At 40.8% G+C, this 21,223-nt stretch overlaps 1 protein-coding gene across 10 annotated transcripts in view; it reads left to right on the forward strand.

Moving 5' to 3' along the window:
* The window catches only part of LOC129861020 (serine/threonine-protein kinase WNK2-like), an 89,742-nt gene that overhangs the window by 32,471 nt on the left and 36,048 nt on the right, over positions 1-21,223 (forward strand). For all 10 annotated transcript variants that reach the window (XM_055932036.1, XM_055932032.1, XM_055932033.1 and 7 more), the window contains 3 exons: positions 4,622-4,794; positions 5,121-5,341; positions 5,472-5,629. In XM_055932036.1, coding sequence (XP_055788011.1) covers positions 4,622-4,794; positions 5,121-5,341; positions 5,472-5,629 — 552 coding nt within the window. The remainder of the gene's footprint in view (positions 1-4,621; positions 4,795-5,120; positions 5,342-5,471; positions 5,630-21,223) is intronic.

Genomic DNA, 21,223 nt, shown 5'->3' on the forward strand with positions numbered 1-21,223 from the left:
TTGGCAGCTGGGGTGAAAGAGGAGCGATTACGATAGGAGGAAACCAAGTCTAGATTTAACTTTAGACTGCAGCTTTGATTTTTGCTGCGAGAAGGACAATGTATCGTCTAGCCATACTCCCAAGTATTTGAATGAGGTGACTACCTCAAGCTCTAAACCCTCAGAGGTAGTAATCACACTTGTGGGGAGAGGGGCACTCTTCTTACCAAACCACAACCTTGTTCTGAACACCTCCAAAACAAAGGTAAAGGGCAGAGAAAGCTTGTTGGACACCAAGAAAGCTTTGTTGTAGAGCTTTATAACAGACTCCGGGGAGGGGCCAGCTGAGTATAGGACTGTATCTGCATATAAATGGATGAGGGAGCTTCCTACTGCTTGAGCTATGCTAATGTAAATTGAAGCACGTGGGGCATAGGTTAGAGCCTTGGGGTACTCCCTTTGTGACAGGCAGTGGCTGAGACAGCAGATGTTCTGACTTTATACACTGCACTCTTTGAGAGAGGTAGTTAGCAAACCAGGCCAAAGACCCCTCAGACACCAATATTCCTTAGCCGGCCCACAAGAATGGAATGGTCTACCGTATTAAAAGCTCTGGCCAAGTCAATAAAAAATAGCAGCACGACATTGCTTAGTATCAAGAGCAATGGTGACATCATTGAGGACCTTTTTTAAGGTTGCGCTGACACAGAAACCAGATTGCATACTATAGACATCAAGAAAGCCAAGTTTTTCCAACACTTGATAAACAGGGTAAAATAGAAATAGGCCTATAACAGTTAGGATCACCTTAATCTCCCCCTTTTTTAAAAAGGGTCAGAGAAAGGCTTGGCAATGAGGGGGCAGCAACCTTAAAGAAGAAAGGGTCTAAACAATATGACCCAGATGTTTTTTTGGGGGTCAAGTTTTAAGGAGCTCCTTTAGCACCTCTGATTCAGTGACCGCCTGCAGGGAGAAACTTTGTATATGGGCAGGGGAAAAAGAGGGAGGAGCGTCGGGGCTAGTCTCATTAGAAGAGTTGGGAGATGAAGCAATGTTGGACAGGCAAGGAAGCATGGCTGAGTCAAATAGGAATCCTGACTTTATGAAGTGGTGATTTAAAAAGCTCAGCCATGTGCTTTTGTCAGTAACAACCACATCAACATTAAAGGACATGGGCATCTGAGAGGTATAGGGTTTATTTTCCAGGTCTTTAACTGTTTTCCAGAACTTTTTTGGGGTTAGACCCACAGAGGGAACTGCTCCTTAAAATAACTAACTTTGGCCTTCTGGATAGCCAGAGTGCAATGATTTCTCATTTGCCTGAACGAGAGCCAGTCAGCCTGAGTATGCTTTTGTCGAGCATTTCGCCAAATGCAATTCTTGAGGTGTAGTAACTCTACAAGATCACGGTCGAACCAGGGGCTGAACCGGTTTTTAATTCTCGTTTTCTTTATTGGAGTGTGTTTGTTAACAATACCACTGAAAATATCAAACAAGAAGGTTCAAGAGTCTTTGACAGAGGGGATCAAGCTGATTCTATACCATTTACAGAGGCCAGTTCATGAAGGAGGGCATGCTCATTAAAGTTTTTTAGCAAGCGTCTACGACAAACCAGGACAGGTTGTTTCACTGAGCAGCCGTTTAGGAACACAGGCTGTAAAACGGTAATTACAAATTCAGACTTAGTGTAAGGGGCCAGGAGAGAGCTTAGGGCAGGTAGGGTACTGGCCGGTGCTGATGGAGGACGATAGCACCCAGCAACAGTCAACAAAGAGCTATTTGAAAGTTTAATGCTTAAAACAATCAAATCGTTTGGGGACAGACTTGTTAGAGACAACTGAGCACTGAAGGTGATCCTTGGTAAAGATTGCCACTCCCCTACCTTTTTGGAAGATCTGTCTTGCTGAAAAAGGTTATAACCAGTAAGGTTAACATGAGTATTCAAAACAGTAATTACCAACACATCTGGATTGGAGCTGGGAACCCACACTTTCAATTTATCTATTTTAGGTTATAAGCTTCTCGTGTTAACGTGCAGAAAGCCCAGGCTTTTACGAGAGCAGAAATCAGTGAAAACCGATATCAAAGCAAAAGTCAGCATTGGGGCTAGTAACAGTAGATGGGCTAGGGTGTACATAAACATTTCCAGATATCATCAGTACTAATACAATCAGGGGACGGGGGAGAGCTCTACCATGTTGATTTTATGACATTTGAATGTGCATTAGATGACGACAAGATCATATTGTACAACAATTTCATCAGGTAACATGACTACAAAGCTGGTGAGAAGTGGTTAGAATAGGATGGGAGGCCAAAAGTCTGTGTAACCAATAGAAAGTCAGTCCCGAGTGTGGGAACAAACAGTCTGTCCCACGGTTGGGTAAACGGTCAACAAAGCATTCAGGAGGCGAATGGCAAAATGCTTTTTTTTTGTCGTTGTATATAACGACTTTGGGCTAGCCATTGTAAGTTCAGAGTCACTCGCCCCAACAGTGCGTGTGTGCTGGAGGCGAGCGAAAGCTCAGGAGAGCGGGGGGGGTGGTGAGTGACTCTGAACTTACAATGGCTAGCCCAAAGACAGGGGGAGACAAGCCAGACGGGGAGACAAGCCAGGGCAGACGGTGAACAGATCGCCAGGTGGAATCCAAGCAGTAGGCAACGGGAGTAGGTGTCACACCCACTTGGGAGAAGGTTTTATTTCTGGAGGCAGATTTCTTGTAGAAAATGCCAGTGAATGGTCTCTGAACAGCAGAAAGGGACTTCAAAGGCCTCAATGTGGGTGGGGTAGGTTGTGAGAGACTCCTAACACTTGTTGGGCCCAAAGGCCTCGACACTTCTTTCTACACACCGTAGTGCTAATTGAAGTTGTCTGGTCTGTCCTAGCAAGCCTGGCAGCCTTAACTCACCTTCAGTCCCCGTAAAATATATAATTGATTAACTTTATTTTTCATTTTCCCGTACTGGTCCTCACTGTAATCATTGCCCTGGGGTGACCAGCTGGGTCAAACCTATGTTTCAATTAGTGAGCTGAATATGGCGCACAGACACACTAATACCAGACGCACAAACAGACGGAGCAGGGGAAGCACTTCCTGCACATACTGTAGGCCCACTCTCCCATCCTGCGTATAGGTCCCTCTGGAAATGCTCTGATGTTAACCTGTCTAGGACTGGGGTTCCGCTAGCCAATGAAATTGCAGGGCGCCAAATTCAATCAACAGAAATCTCATAATTCAATTTTCTCAAACATACAAGTATTCGACACCATTTTAAAGATACAATTCTCGTTAATCCAACCACAGTGTCCGATTTAAAAAAAAAAAAAAAAAAAAAAAGCTTTTCGGCGAAAGCATAACATATCATTATGTTAGGTCAGCAACTAGTCACAGAAAGCATACAGCGATTTTCCAACCAAAGAGAGGAGTCACAAAAAGCAGAAATATTGATAAAATCAATCACTAACCTTTGATATTCTTCATCAGATGACACTCCCGGGACAACATGTTACACAATACATGTATGTTTTGTTCGGTCAAGTTCATATTTGTATCCAAAAACCTCAGTTTACATTTGGCTTTGCCTCCAAAACATCCCGTGAATTTGTACAGAGCCACATCAAATCACAGAAATACTCATAATAAACATTGATAAAAGATACAAGTATTATCCACAGATTTAAATATATACTTCTCCTTAATGCAACCGCTGTGTCAGATTTCAAAAAAACTTTACGGAAAAAGCAAACCATGCAATAATCTGAGTACGGCGCTCAGAGACCAACACAACCCAAGAAGATATCCGCCATGTTGGAGTCAACATAAGTTAGAAATAGCATTATAAATATTAACTTACCTTTGATCTTCATCAGAATGCACTCCCAGGAATCCCAGTTCCACAATAAATGTTTGATTTGTTCCATAAAGTCCATTTATGTCCAAATTACTCTTTTTGGGTTGTGCGTTCAGTACACAATCTAAACTAACGACGCGCGGGCAGGTCCAGGCAAAATTTCAGACAAAGTCATATTACAGTCCGTAGAAACATGTCAAACGAAGTATAGAATCAATCTTTAGGATGTTTTTAACAAATCTTCAATAATGTTCCAACCGGCGAATTCCTTTGTCTTCAGAAATGCGATGGAACAGAGCTCGCTCTCACGTGAACGCGCATGGCAGACCTTACTCAATCCCCTCTCATTCGGCCCCACTTCACGGTAGAAGCATCAAACAAGGTTCTAAAGACTGTTGACATCTAGTGGAAGCCTTAGGAAGTGCAAAATGACCCCATAGACACTGTGTATTCGATAGGCCCAGAGTTGAAAACTTACAAACCTCAAGTTCCCACTTCCTGGTTGGATTTTTCTCAGGTTTTCGCCTGCCATTTGAGTTCTGTTATACTCAGACATCATTCAAACAGTTTTAGAAACTTCAGTGTTTTCTATCCACACGTGAAAATGCTGCCCCCTATCCATAACAAGGTAATTACCTCTTCATTTCACATGATCTCTGTCCACAGTTTGTATAGAGTGTTGCAACATTTGATTATGAAGAACATTGTAAATTACCAAGGTTCAACCAGGCATATTTTCCTGGCCACATGCCTGGATTTGACCTCTGTCCCCTTCCTTCCCCTCCCTCAGGACCGTAAGCTGACCAAAGTGGAGCGTCAGCGGTTTAAGGAGGAGGCCGAGATGCTGAAGGGGCTGCAGCACCCCAACATCGTCCGCTTCTACGACTTTTGGGAGTCACCCCTCAAAGGGAAGAAGTGCATTGTCCTGGTGACTGAGCTCATGACCTCCGGAACACTCAAAACGTGAGTGTGCTGTCAGACCTGCTGGAGATGGGAGAGATGATGGTCAATGGAACAGGCTATAACTGGGCTGCATCTATACATAAACGCAACACAAATATTTTTTTCTAATGCATTCCCCCAACAAACCAGTCAACATGTGTGCTGGAGTATTATTTATCATTGATCAGATGACTAAGTTTGTTTTTATCCCTAGTACTGCAAAAAGAGGCAAGGGGTGATATGCACATTAATAAGTTAGCCCCAAGTTGAAACGAATTTGAGTCGATTATCAATCCCAAGACTGTAGAATGTATTGATGGTGATACTGATGTCCTTCCCTCCTGTAGGTATCTGAAGCGCTTCAAGGTGATGAAACCCAAGGTCTTAAGGAGCTGGTGTAGACAGATCCTAAAGGGCCTCCACTTCCTCCACACCCGGGACCCTCCTATCATCCACAGGGACCTGAAGTGTGACAACATCTTCATCACGGGCCCCACCGGCTCTGTAAAGATAGGAGACCTGGGGCTGGCCACGCTCAAGAGGGCCTCCTTCGCCAAGAGTGTCATAGGTAGGAGATCCAACCTGACTGCATCAGTAACACATGGTGTCTCGTCATCTATTAGTCTTTCTCAAATGGACAACAGCCTCCAGATTCTAATAGTATCCTCCTTTCTAACCTTTGACCCCTGTCCTCCCAGGCACCCCAGAGTTCATGGCCCCAGAGATGTATGAGGAGCACTATGACGAGGCAGTGGACGTCTATGCCTTTGGGATGTGTATGCTGGAGATGGCCACCTCAGAGTACCCCTACTCGGAGTGCCAGAATGCTGCACAGATCTATCGCAAAGTCACCAGCGTGAGTCCACATTTTAACATTTACACCAATTCAGCTTGTATAGAGGTAACACTCTCACAACTAGGGTAGACACAAAAATTAATTGTGGCCTTGTGACTACTATGAATGGCAGACGCATAATTGCAAAATAATTGCCTTGCAAAATTATTCAGATCCCTTGGTTTTCACATTTTGTTACAAAGTAGTATTAAAATGTATTTAATTTTCATGTTTTGTAAACAATACACACAAAATATCTTCAATGTTAGTGGAATATTTTATTTGTAATAATAAAAGGATATAACTAAATTATAGTTGTAGAACAAGTGTTTAGCCTTTTTGTTTAGGGGATGCCTAATTTAGTTGTTAAATGTGGTTTAACAAAACACAAGTTACATGGACTTGAAGTTGACATCAGGGCCTAAAATTAACACCGGCCACCTGCCAAATGCGGGTAGATTTTGTCATTGGCAGGCAAGATGTCTATTTCACCAGCCATGTTGGCTGGTGGTCAGGGCTCCACATTGTGAGCATTTCACTCGCCTTTGTGAATAAAAATAGTCTATGATCCCATTTATTGTAACGGCGGTCCTCCTCTTCATCTTCGGAAGAGGAGGAGTATTGAGGGAACCAAGGCGCAGCGAAGTTTGAACACATATTTATTTAACAAAACAAGAAAACGATCGTGAAGCTAAATAAACGATGTGCACACACAGGCTACAAACGTTTAACATAGACACGAACTTGTATAAACTAACAAAACAACAAAACGGTGTAGACAGACCTATACGACGAACTTACATAAAAACAAGAAGAACGCACGAATAGGACAATTAGACTACACAAACCGAACAAACCGTAACAGTCCCGTATGGTGCAAACAATTACACAGACACGGAAGACAATCACCCACAACGAACACTGTGACAACGCCTACCTAAATATGACTCTTAATTAGAGGAACGCCAAACTCCTGCCTCTAATTAAGAGCCATACCAGGCAACCCAAAACCAACACAGAAACAGAAAACATAGAATGCCCACCCAACCTCACGTCCTGACCAACTAACACACAGACGCACAGGAGGCTTAGTGCGTGGACAGGTAAGTCTAATTTACTTGAAACGAATGTATTGTGTTTCTTGGCCATTTACATAGTTTTGTTCAAAAGCTAGGTTGTTTTTCTATGTTTGAGTTTCTACTGCTAGGGAAGAGAAGACAACGCTTCTACTAGTCAGACTCAGGGTTGCCAGGTCCTGCTAAAATTTAGTCCAATGACTACACTCAACCTGCCCAAAAGGCCTGAAAACTAACCCAATTTAATTTCCCCAAAAAAGTTGCCGTATTTATACAATAACCTTTTTCATAACGTTATCTAGACAATCAAGGAATAGCGTAGGAACTTGTAACGACATTAGAAGAAATAATTGTTTTCCCTCAAAATAAGAATTATTGAGAGCTATGACATGTTGTAATAAAAAAAAATTGTCGCAAGGGAAAATTCTGAGTTTTTAATAAGGGAAAATTATATTTTCTTTCAATGGATGTCGACTAAACTTGTTTGACTGCTATGATTAAGCAATAAGGCACAAGAAGGTATGGTATATGGCCAGTATACCACGGCTAAAGGCTCTTAAGCATGATTCAACACAGAGCCTGGATACATTCGTTGGCCATATACCACAAACCCCCGGGGTGCCTTATTGCTATTATAAACTGGTTACCAGCGCATTTTTTTTTTGTCATACCCATGGTTTAAGGTCTGATTTACCACAGCTTTAACTATAGATAAAGCAGACAGGAGAGTTTGATTAAAGTTGGACAGAAGATCTCAATCTCTGAGCAAGAAACACTTGGATGAACAAACTGTTAGGCTATCTGCCAATTTTTCTATTATGTGCCAGATGTTAAGCCTACAAACTGTTATAAATGGCCCATTTGCGAGATTGACTTGTCATTTCAATAGGCATAGGCTAGAGTAAAATTGGGGTTTTTATAATTGTAATTCAACTTTGCCATGGTTTGCTCAGATAAAGACAGGTAGCCTATATCCCTTGATAGGTCTACATTAGCCTAGACAAGATGTAGGCAAGATGTAAACTGAACGATTTAGCAGCTTGCTTAGTTCAAACAGATGAATTTATTCAACATGAATAGCGAGGTGATTTCGAGGTAAGTGGTTGTTTCCAATGGCCTGCTGGAATAGGATACTGAGAATGGGGTCATAATTTAAATTAGTGAATGAATTATGTATATATCAAAGGAGGTCTGTGGCACCTTAATTGGGGAGAACAGGCTCATGGTAATGTCTGGAGCGGAATTAGTGGAATGGTATCAAACGCATGGTTTCCAGGTGTTTGATGCGATTTAAATTTGCGCCGTTCCAGCCATTTCATATGAGCCGTCCTCCCCTCAGCAGCCTCATGTGGTGTTTGTATATACTGAATATGCTTATCAACAACAGTCAGTGTTTAGGCAATTTTTTTAATTAACAATCTTGACTACTGTTAATCTAATGCGTTCTAACAACTGATCGGCAATTGCTATAGAGCTTTGACTTCCAATGTAATTATCTAAACATATCAGATTCGTCACCCGAGCGCGCAACAGAACGTTGTACTGTCTACACTCGGTTTGTTGTTTGTAATGTCTACACTCGGCTGGGACTGCAAGTTTGTGTTCCCTTTTTTTGCGTGGATTCCGCGAGTGCTAGCTGGCTGTACTACAGACACCTGTCGTGGGAAAGACTCATTGTTATCTTTTCGTAAAACAACTGGTTGCAGTAAAGAGCCAACCTGGATACTAAGGAGATCCTGAGGGAAATTGACGAGTACCAACAGCTTTACGCTATGGAGGAACAACATACTCCATCATGGAAAGATCATACTACCTCACAAAATAACTTTAACCCGAGGGGGGAAAAAAATAAACAGATTCATCTACAGACACGGACATATTACTTACCGTTGAAGTAGAGGCTAGTGCTCTGGCTGGAATCCATGCAACACTGGAAAAGTTGTGTGAGGCGGTAGCAGGGCTGAGGGAGTTTAGCTAGAGTGAACTTCTCACGCTCCAAGGAAAACAAGGCACTCGCAGCCAAGGTAAAAATCTACGATTCCAACATGGATTGTCTACTCAGGGGACAAAAGGTGATGGAGTCGCTACTAGACATACAAAGTCGTAGCATGCGTAAAAATTGATTTGAAAAAAATCTATTTTTTTTCTCTTCTGGGATTCCTGAGGACACATCCAATAATCCAGAGAGCACGATCAGAGAATTCATGCAATCTGCCTTAACTTCCTATAGAGACTGTAAACAAGGTGGCTTTCCAATGATTACACAGGCTTGGAACTCAGTGACAAGACCAAAGGTCATCGACCAATCATCGCATAATTTGAACACTACCAACAAAAGGAGCTGATCAAAAGCAGGGGAAGGGAGCTTAAAGGGTCCAAATTCTGTCTCGATGACCAATTTCTAAGGGAGATAAACGAACGTCGTAAGCGACTGTATCTGGTACAAAGGGAGAAGGGTAAGCGTGCCTTTCTCATTGTGGACAAACTCTTTATAGATGGACAGCTTATTCCGAGACAGCTCCATAACATCATGGCTGTACTAAATTCTACAGGGACTTCAGGTTACGAAAAAAAAGTATGGGAACTGTAAAAATATCTAAACACTATGAAGTCGATATGAAGGTAATTGCTCTACAAACTATAAACACCGTGCCCTTAAGGAAATCACAAATATTATGTACACTTTAGAAATAGTGGATATTTGGAGACTAAAACCCCGACCTAGTGAGATATACATGGAGGAGACTTAATCAAGCTAGTCGTCTTGACTACTTGTCTTTCTCTCTTGCATCAAAGGTTAAAGTTTTAATAGGATACCGAATGCGATTGGATCATCTAATTGGAATTCACATAACTCTTAGTTTTTCCACGTGCACGGGGATATAAGAAATGTAATCAACGTTTACTGGAGGACAACTTAGTTAAAATAAGACAAAATAATTTATAACTGAATTTCTCCAGTATAATATAGGTTCAGCAAAATCCATTTATTGTTTGGGAAACCTTTTTAAATGGTACCTTCAGAGGTCATTCAATATTCATCAATAATAAAAAATCAGTTTCTGGCTAAAGAGACAAGACTAACAAGGGAAATCCATGAACTAATAGTACAGGTAGATAGCAATGAAGACGATACTACAGAGATACAAAAAACTTGAACTTATTCAAGAACAATCTAATGTAATCTATTAGAAAAAATAAAGCAAACTGGATGGAATATGGAGAAAATGCACAAAATTCTAACTGAATTTCCAATACAGGAACGCTAACAAAAATAGTTTGCAGAAACTCGTTACTGAAGACGAGTCATCTATGATTCTCCGAATTATATTTTAAGAGGAAGCTAATTCTTTTAGGCAGATGTTCTCTTTTCCGTATCATTCTCTCCCACTGAATTAAGATTACGGTAAGGAATTCTTTCCAAATAATATGGAAAATTAACATATTTAAAGACCAAATTAGAGGAAAAACTGAGGCTATTAAATCCTTTGTCTGGAAAAACCCTAGGGCTTGATGACATACCGGTAGAGGTATATCAAGCCTTTTTTTGATATACTAAAAGCTCAATTGTTAGTTTGTTTTTTAACCACTTCTTCTATAGAAATGGTAGTCTGTCAGGTACTCCGCAGGAAGGTCTGATTTCTCTATTATTAAAACAAGACCCAGATGGCAATTATAAAGACCCAGTCTATCAAAAAAAAAAAACTGGAGGCCCCTTACACTTCAATGTTGTGACACAATAATACTAGCGAAATGCATAGCACTCAGAATTTAAAAGGGTTTTACCAGGTATTTTTCATCCTGATCAGACAGGTTTTTTACATGGATGATACATTGGAGAAAATATATGACAACTACTAGAAATAATAGAACATCTAAGCCAGGCCTGGTATTTTATAGCAGATTTTGAAAAGGCATTTGATAAAGTAAGACTGGATTTTATTTATAAATGCCTGGATTTTTTTCCATTTCGGTAAATATCTTTTATAAATTGTGTAAAAATAATGTATAGCAACCCCAGGTGTAAAATAGTAAATAACGACTACTTCTGAGTTTTGAATTGGCAGGAGGAGTTAAACAAGGGTGTCCGCTTTCACCGTATCTATTCGTTATGGCCATCGAAATGCTAGCTATTATAATCCGATCCAATAACGACAGAGGATTAGAAATCCAAGGCTTTAAAACAAAGGTGTCCATGTATGCCGATGACTCAAGTTTTATATTAAGTCCGCAAGCTAGATCCCTGCAATGTCTCATTAAAGATCTAGATGACTTTTCTGTACTCTCTGGACTAAAACCTAATTATGGTAAGTGTACAATATTACGTATTGGATCTTTTTAAAAATACAACTTTTACATTACCCTGCAGTTTACCTATAAAATGGGCTGATGGTGAAGTAGACATACTTGGTACTCATATCACAAAAGGTATAAATAAGCTCCCCACAATGAATTTAAATAGAAAACTTGTAAAAATAGACAAGCTCCTGCAACCATGGAGGTAAATACCTGTCTATTTATGGAAAAATTGCCCTGATTAACTCCTTAGTCATATCTCAGTTTACTTACTTATGGTGCTGCCTACTCCTGATTAATTATTCAAATCATTTGAGCAAAAAATATTTTGCTTCATCTGGGATGCTAAACCAGACAAAATAAACCATGCTTATCAATATAATGACTATGAATTGGGTGGGATGGTTCTCAAGTAGATTACTAAAAATCGTTTAAAAATGGCCTTTTTTGCCTTTGTGCAGATTGATGCACCTCATTTTCGATTAATTGAAAATGATACTAAGAAAAAAAGTATCTCTCTTTCAAACAAGCATTGCAGAGCTGGCTACAATTTCAATTTCCTCCCCCTGAAAAGAGAGAACAAATATTATGGCTGAACTCAAATGTGCTGGTTGATAAAATACCTGTATTTATGCGAAAGATGTTTGAATGGGGTGTTTTGTTCTTAAATTACATTGTAGAGTTATGTCCTTCATGGAGTTATCAGAATTGTACGGAAAGGTCTGCTCAATCCAAGAGTACAACCAATTGATTACAGTATTACCCCAAAAATGGCAGCGGGAGGGGGTAGGGAGCTGGTCTGTCTGCCAGATCAAAGGCTCAAAATTGGCGGAGGAATAAAAATAGCATAAATAGGAAAGTATACCAGTTTAATTTGAGGACCAGGATGTTGACAACTGCCATACAGATCGCAAAATAGTTTAAGAGATTTTTGATGGACCGATTCCATGATACAGGGTATATGAGTTGATATATAAAACAACGCAAGATTCAAGACTTTGCTTTTCAGCTAAAATTATTATATAGAATTCTTGAATATTTGGGGCATAAAATTAATCGAAGCTCTGCAGATTTTTATGTGAAGACCATTTATTTTGGTATTGCCCTCAGGTAGCCCGTTTCTGGTCTCAGGTTCAGGAATGGCTGAAAATAGCATTGATCTAAAATTGACCCTAGAAATAGTACTGTTAGGAGATCTGTCGAGACCGGGTCAGCCAATTACTAATAAAATAATTTGACTAAGTGTATTAGTAATCTTCAACTCGCAATCTGTGGATTTGATTAGATTGAAATTGTACGTTAAACATCACAGCATAGTTGATAGATATGTGTTGTGTAGAAATGTTAAGTGGGTGGCCAGCAGAGATGGATGGGCTGAGGGTTGGGATGTGGAATTGAAGACAAGTGGTTGTGGAGTTAGACTGATGGTCAAAGATAAAAGTAAAAATAAAAAGTATGTCTGACACTGAGGGGCAGTGTTTTTACAACCAATGCCGGTTTGCCTGAGGCTGATGCCGTGCAGTTTGTACACATGCATATACACACACTCTCATCCAAATAAACGCATACAAGAACACACACATACCTGTAATAGTGCCAGACATGCACACAAACATATACAGTTGGCATTGCTGTTATGATTTTAGTTGTCTTTGATGTCTGTTATTGTTTTTAAATGATATTTTTTTGTGTTTGCTGTTTTCTTCTGTCTTTCATTTTTCTTCTTTAGTTCATTCTCTTGTTTGTTGCATTGGTGGGGGTTCTTGGGGGTGGGGAATGGAATTCATTGTATTTTTTTGTTTTTCATCTTGGGGGGGGGGGCTGTGGGAGGGGTCTCGAATAGTTGAGGGACAGCTATTGGGGAACTGTGGGGAGGGGGCAGCAGTCTTGCAGGGTTCGGGTTGACACTTTTTGGCCTTGTGGGAGTTCTGAGCAGGGCATTGAACCTGGATGCTTCTGTGTGTCGCTCTGAATGGGAGTCTGTTGGATGACTGGTATGATGTAGTTGTTGAGAGGCTTCACTGCAAGTATATTGTATGTTTCACATATTCAAAAAAAAAATGTGCATATAAACAAAAGGCTACAACAATAAACTGAAGTTATAGGCTATTTATTAAATTGGTTTGCCAGCTCCAGGTAGGCTACACAAGTGGCACATTGATTTGCAATGACTCCAGTGATATTGTCTTTTCAACATATTTATTGTATCAAATGGTAGCCTACAATGGCATATCAATTAATAGGCTTGATGGCCAACAGAGGCAAATGTATCATTCTCCGCATTTAATGCCAGTTTCATTGAGGACTTTTCCCCATTTAAAAAGAACCACGCGAGGTAGTTCCATAACTTCCATTTCAAACTCCTGCAAGACCCAAAAACTGAACATGCATAAACACTTGGCTTGATACTGTTTTCTTTAAGCAAATTAGAAATGGCCCAAAAACCCGCAACCCATGACCAATACATTTTCACCCACCACATCGTTTTCAAAGTAGCCCAATTTGCCTGGAAAGTTGTGAATATGGCAGCACTGGTCAGATTCAATCTCACAGGCACAAATTTCTTGATTCACGTTATCACTGTAACCTCCCACCCTTAAAGGGGCAGGTGAACATTTTGTCTCCTCTGATATTTTGGTTAATTTACTGGGTCGCAAAAAAATGAAATCAAACAATATACATCACTTCTTACTAGTAATACATTTGTTTTAGAAATATTACAAAGCATGCTCATCAGTTTTTATTGTGTTTTTGTAATTTTAGTGGGACAAATATATTTGGGCTGGTAAAAAATCTGAGTTAAGGGTAGATTTATAATTTTGTTATCTACCTGCCACAGTGGCTGGTGGACAAACTTTTTTTATAAAAAATAAAAAAAAGTATATATATATATATATATGCCCTGGTTGGCATGATTTTTGAATAGCTAACCTTTCCTCTGTGTCCATACGTAAGGTTCCTGTCAAGTATTGAATTTCAAGCACAGATTCAACTACAAAGACCAGAGAGCTTTTCGAAAAAGCTTCATACAATAGGGCAGTGATTGGGTACTAATAACAAACCAAACATTGAATATCTATTTAAGCATTGTCTAGTTAATAAATATGCTGTTCTATTATAATATGCTATTATGTATTAATTCACCCAGACACCTCAGAGTCATCCTTCTGAACAGAGCTTATTTAAAATAAAATAAAACAGCTACACAGTTCAATGGCTGTGATGGGATGGGAGAGAACTGAGGATGGATCAACATTGTAGTGACTCCACAATAATGGCCTAAATGACACTGTGAAAATAACTTAAATATACACACAAAAAAATATATATTCCAAAACATGCATTTTGTATGCAACAAGGCACTAAGGTAATACTGAAAAAATAACATGGAAAAGGAATGCATTTATTTTGGCCTAGATGCAAAGCCCTATGTTTGGGGCAAATCCAACACACACATCACTGAGTAACTGCCTCCTTATTTTCAAGTGTGGTGGCTGCATCATGGAATGGGTATGCTTTACATCTGCAAATACTGGGGAGTTTTTCAGGATGAGGCTAAGCACAGGAAAAATCTTAGCGCAAAACCTGTTTGTCTGCTTTACACCAGATACTGGGAGAGGAATTCACCTTTCAGCAGGACAATAAGCTACAACACAAGGCCAAATCTACACTGGAGTTGCTTACCAAAAAGACAGTAAATGTTCCTAAGTGGCCAAGTTACAGTTTTGACTTAAATCTGCTTGAAATACTATGGCAAGACTTGAAAATTGCTGTTTAGACATGACCCCCAACATTTTGACAGATGAGCAAATAATAAGAAAATAAAGAGCATCACAAGGTCATAGAATAGGTTTTCATTTTCTAACTAGGGCTTTACCTTTTTTTTTGAATGACCTCTCTATATTAAAGAGATTCTCTGGTACTTTTGTATACTTTTTATCCAGTAGTTCTGAAAGTAACGCTCACAATCTAAAAGTGGTTCCCGAAAATTTCATACTACGTCACTTGCTGGTTTGTGCACCATGTCAATCCTCTCGCTTTGCTGTGTGTGCATCTGGCTAGCTGTCACTCAAATGGTGAAGGGTGAAGCTCATTGGCTAGAACTCTAATTGTGAGGGGAATGGCCCACGTAGGGGACAATGGTGCAGCACAGCGTCCAGAAAAAGTTTATTTCAAACTAGGGATTTCGTGGCTAATTGAGGTCCGACGGTAATGCTGATCATAGATCTTGCATGTATGAACTACACATCGACACACCCAGTCCAACGCAGGAGGTTAATATATTTTGTAGTCGCCAAAGATCCAGAGCATGTCTTTTTAACCATGTTTTTTAAACTTTTTAACCAGACTTTTAATCAGTCCCAAACCCCAGTAAAAATCGGCTTTTAATTTATTTGACTTTCATTTATCTGCATGTCCAGCCCTTTATATTTAGCCTCACAATGAAGTGTTTTACCATATTATTATTTTCAGGACAACCAGGGCTACAAGTAAAACGCAAAACAATTTGACAAAAAGAGCTGCATTCATGAGTTTTATTGTCAAGTTTTAAGCAAAAACTTGATAATGACTTTCTATGAATGCTGTAAGTGCAGAAATTGTTTGCTCAGTGTGAAATGAATATCCAACTAGTCAGTGACAACTGTGAGAAGTTTAGAATTTGACAGCAACTGTGAGCTTATTACAGTATTATAGACACTGTCCTGGGATTTCCTATGATCTTCTATGTAGAAAAACCCCTTACCTTCTAGCGACTTTTGTGTAGCTTGTGAGCGTCATAGAGCAAAACGTGTTCGTGAGAGTAAGCTTTTCATCAATGGTTTTCAATAGTTTGTAGCGCAAACCATTTTGGATTTAACAAATGTGTTTTGTAAAAAGACCCCCATTGGGATCCGCCCTTTTCTCACAAACACCACTCTAGCTCAGCACCCATTTTTAATAACAGACTAATGGTTGGTTTCTACAGAAGAAATAAACATACAATGGTACAACCCATAAGTCTGTAGCTCACACACACGTGACCATGAGAAAATTAGCTTTAGATTGAACTCAGTAAGCCCAGTCTATTGGGTTATTACGAAAGAGGATGGTTTGACGATAGCAACTGTATTATTATGGCTTTCATGGTACACTATTCCACAATGGAAATGCCCCATTGAATGTAAGGAAATGCAATGTCTTTCCAAGGAAGGGGTTATGTTACTAGAGCCCCATGGGTTTTGATACTTGAATAACTCCCTAGTATGACAAGCTTACTGGACAGTAAAGATGGTTATGACGTGCCATGTGGTACTGCCCAGGGCTGTTGTGGTGACCGTATTACCGCCACACCAGCGGTAGCGAGTCATGAAGGCAGTCAAATTCCACATAACCGTTTTGGTAATTAGGCTTCTCCAAGCTCTGATGCTGCTGATGGTCATTAGTAGCCTACCAAACATTCTGACTGCCTAGTACTCGGCACTCTCTATTGTCCCTCTAATCACTCTGATGTAAATGTAATAGAAATTCTAATCAAACACTTCATGAGAGCTCATGTTTTGCAACATTTCTATAGGCTATGTAATTGCGTGAGAAAATAGTGATGGCTTCTATTAAAAAGAGGATCCCATCAGCTTTCTATAGACTATTCCTATTATATGTATCTCAAATTTCCTAATATTAAGCACATTGCTTGTCTTCACAACAGTGACTTTTGATAAGGGTGTTTTCCCGCTAACGGAACATTTGCGCTTATAGCCTACTGCCGTGTGTGTGCATTGCTGTGCTTATAATGTGAAGAAATAGCCTAATAATTTATCAACATTGTAAGCTAAACATTCTGATCTGTTGCATCAGCCTCATTGCGTAAAAATGCTTTTTGATGCAAGAGGTTGAATTCGCATCTATCGCATCCCACGACTGTCCCAGACTATGTTTGGAATATTTATTTCTCGCACAGTATAGTCAACTTTTGTACATTGGGGGATAGTAGAATGACATAGGCTAGTGATTTTGTTGTTCATTAGGCCTACTCATCTTGTTGGCTGACAAAGTAAATGTGGACAGTTCTTCCAATATCTTCAATATGCGCCTCGGAAAGGATGCGCGCAGTTGCATCCTCGGTGTGTTGGTCTTCACTTGTAGCCTGTGAGAAAGACCCGATCACGTGAGTGAGAGGTGCTTCAAAACACGCAGGGAGAAGGGAATTCAAATGATTATATGCAGCCCAAGGGCACAACAGCCACAAAAGGCATGGATTTGTTTTAAGGGGCATTATGCCACACAAAGGGGATGCTGCCGGGAAATTCGACGCATTATCAAGTGCTTGTCAAATTGTGAATGAGAGACTGAAGTGTGTACAGCCTGCACAAGAAACAAAGCAGAGCTTTTTTCAAGCCATAATTAATCGCATCATGTATCTTTTAGAATGTATTAAAAATCAAACCTATAGGCCAACGTTTGTGCGCACTCCCTCAAATACTTTGGTAGGCTGGTCATGGGTCACATCAACACCATCATGCCAGAAACCCTAGACCCACTTCAATTCGCATACCGCCCCAACAGATCCACAGATGATGCAATCTCAATCGCAGTCCACACTGCCCTTTCCCACCTGGACAAAAGGAACACCTATGCGAGAGTGCTATTCATTGACTGCAGCTCAGCGTTCAACACCATAGTGCCCACAAAGCTCATCACTAAGCTAAGGACCCTGGGACTAAACACTTCCCTCTGCACCTGGTTTCTGGACTTCCTTACGGGCTGCCCCCAGGCGGTAAGGGTAGGTAACAACACATCCACCACGCTGATCCTCAACACTGGGGCCCGTCAGGGGTGCATGCTTAGTCCCCTCCAGTGCTCCCTGTTTATCCCACGACTGCGTGGCCAAGCACGACTCCAACACCATTAAGTTTGCTGACGACACAACAGTGTTAGGCCTGATCACCGACAATGATGCGACAGCCTATAGGGAGGTCAGAGACCTGGCAGTGTAGCGCCAGGACAACAACCTCTCAATGTGAACAAGACAAAGTAGCTGATCGTGGACTATAGGAAAAGGAGGGCCGAACAGGCCCCCATTAACATCGACGGGCTGAAGTGGAGCGGGTCGAGGGTTTCAATTTCCTTGGTGTCAACATCACTAACAAACTATCATGGTCCAAACACACCAAGACAGCTGTGAAGAGGGCACAAAAACACATTTTTCCCCCCCTCAGGAGACTGAAAAGATTTGGCTTGGGTCCCCAGATCCTCAAAGTTCTATAGCTGCACCATCGATGGCATCCTGACCAGTTGCATCACCGCCTGGTATGGCAACTGCTCGGCATCTGACCGTAAGGCGCTACAGAGGGTAGTGCATACGACCCAGTACATCACTGGGGCCAAGCTTCCTGACATCCAGGACCTTTATACAGTGAGGGAAAAAGTATTTGATCCCCTGCTGATTTTGTACGTTTGCCCACTGACAAAGAAATGATCAGTCTATAATTTGAATGGTAGGTTTCTTTGAATAGTGAGAGACAGAATAACAACAAAAAAATCCTGGAAAAACACATGTTAAAAACTTTTATAAATTGATTTTCATTTTTATGAGGGAAATAAGTATTCGACCCCTCTGCAAAACATGACTTAGTACTTGTTGGCAAAACCCTTGTTGGAAATCAGAAGTCAGATGTTTCTTGTAGTTGGCCACCAGGTTTGCACACATCTCAGGAGTGATTTTGTCCCACTCCTCTTTGCAGATCTTCTCCAAGTCATTAAGGTTTCGAGGCTGACGTTTGGCAACTCAAACCTTCAGCTCCCTCCACAGATTTTCTATGGGATTACGGTCTGGAGACTGGCTAGGCCACTCCAGGACCTTAATGTGCTTCTTCTTGAGCCACTCCTTTATTGCCTTGGCCGTGTGTTTTGGGTCATTGTAATGCTGGAATACCCATCCACGACCCATTTTCAATGCCCTGGCTGAGGGTAGGAGGTTCTCACCCAAGATTTGACGGTACATGGCCCCGTCCATCGTCCATTTGATGCGGTGAAGCTGTCCTGTCCCCTTGGCAGAAAAACACCCCCAAAGTATGTTTCCACCTCCATGTTTGACGGTGGGGATGGTGTTCTTGGGGTCATAGGCAGCATTCCTCCTCCTCCAAACACGGCAAGTTGAGTTGATGCCAAAGAGCTCCATTTTGGTCTCATCTGACCACAACACTTTCACCCAGTTGTCCTCTGAATCATTCAGATGTTCATTGGAAAACTTCAGACGGGCATGTATATGTGCTTTCTTGAGCAGGGGGACCTTGCGGGCGCTGCAAGATTTCAGTCCTTCACGGCGTAGTGTGTTACCAACTGTTTTCTTGGTGACTATGGTCCCAGCTGCCTTGAGATCATTGACAAGATCCTCCCGTGTAGTTCTGGGCTGATTCCTCACCATTCTCATGATCATTACAACTCCACGAGGTGAGATCTTGCATGGAGCCCCAGGCCGAGGGAGATTGACAGTTATTTTGTGTTTCTTCCATTTGCGAATAATTGCACCAACTGTTGTCACCTTCTCACCAAGCTGCTTGACTATGGTCTTGTAGCCCATTCCAGCCTTGTGTAGGTCTACAATCTTGTCCCTGACATCCTTGGAGAGCTCTTTGGTCTTGGCCATGGTGGAGAGTTTGGAATCTGAATGATTGCTTCTGTGGACAGGTGTCTTTTATACAGGTAACAAAATGAGATTAGGAGCACTCCCTTTAAGAGTGTGCTCCTAATCTCAGCTCGTTACCTGTATAAAAGATACCTGGGAGCCAGAAATCTTTCTGATTGAGAGGGGGTCAAATACTTATTTCGCCCATTTAAAATGCAAATCAATTTATAACATTTTTGACATGTTTTTCTAGATTTTGTTGTTGTTATTCTGTCTCTCACTGTTCAAATAAACCTACCACTAAAATTATAGACTGATCATTTCTTTGTCAGTGGGCAAATGTACAAAATCAGCAGGGGATCAAATACTTTTTTCCCTCACTGTACTAGGCGGACTAAAAGGCTCCTTAAGAGCTTCTACCCCCAAGCCATAAGACTGCTGAACAACTAATCAAATGGCTACCTGGACTATTTGCATTGACCCTCCCCCAGCTTTGTTTTTTCACTGCTTCTACTTTCTGTTTTATTATCTATGCATAGTCCCTTTACAAATGACCTCGACTAACCTGTACCCCCGCACATTGACTCTGTACCCCCTGTGTATAGCCTTGTTATTGTTATGTACATTTCCTGTGTTTATTTATTTACTTTAGTTTATTTAGTACATATTTTTTATTAACTCTTTCTTGAACTGCATTGTTGGTTAAGGGCTTGTAAGTAAGCATTTCACGGCAAGTTCTGTACCTGTTGTATTCTGTGCATGTGACATACGATTTGAGGAAAGTATCCTTTTTATATTTTTCTGCTTTGTTCAATTGTATTCTTCATACTATTTAAAAAGTTTAAACCCAAAGGTCTGCATCATTGGGCTTGTAGGCTATGTGTGCAAGCCAGGAGATGCTAAATGTGTTTGTTAATTAACGGTCAGTTACCTTGAGACTGGGAGTTATTTGCTTGACAATCACCGGCTGATTAAATTCTGTGACCGCCGCAGCCCCATCTAGAACCCCCACCAGTTCTTCACAGATCCAGCCTTGAGGGTGTATTCCACTCCATGCCAGTGAGGAAGAAAGCATGCAGCAAACTGTTTTTAGATTGGGGGGGGGGGGTTCGGAGTCATGGTATTGATTTTGTGCTCTTTAAACTTGGCAGGCACTGCTGGAATGGAGTGACTCACCTTATCCTGGTTTCAGATCTGTGCTTTAGCTGACTCTTCTGACTAACCTTATCAATGATAATCAGAGGACTAAAGCACATGCCTATGCTAAGGATAGTCAGGGCAGTTGGCTAAGGCATGTACAGTGCATTCAGAAAGTATTCAGACTCCTTCCCTTTTTCCACTTTTGTTTTTACGTTACAGCCTTCTAAAATTGATTTAAATATTTTTTGTAAATGTATTGAATATATCAAACAGACTTACGTTATTTACGTTAGTAATCAGACCCTTTGCTATGGGACTTGAAATTGCGCTCAGGTGCATCCTGTTTCCATTGATCATCATTGAGATGTTTCTACATATTGATTGGAGTCCATCTGTGATAAATTCAATTGATTTGGAAATGCTCACACCTGTCTATATAAGATCCCACAGTTGACAGTGCATGTCAGAGCAAAAACCAAGCCATGAGGTCGAAGGAAT

This window comes from Salvelinus fontinalis, chromosome 8, assembly GCF_029448725.1.
Source record: "Salvelinus fontinalis isolate EN_2023a chromosome 8, ASM2944872v1, whole genome shotgun sequence".
NCBI classification, from domain to species: domain Eukaryota; kingdom Metazoa; phylum Chordata; class Actinopteri; order Salmoniformes; family Salmonidae; genus Salvelinus; species Salvelinus fontinalis.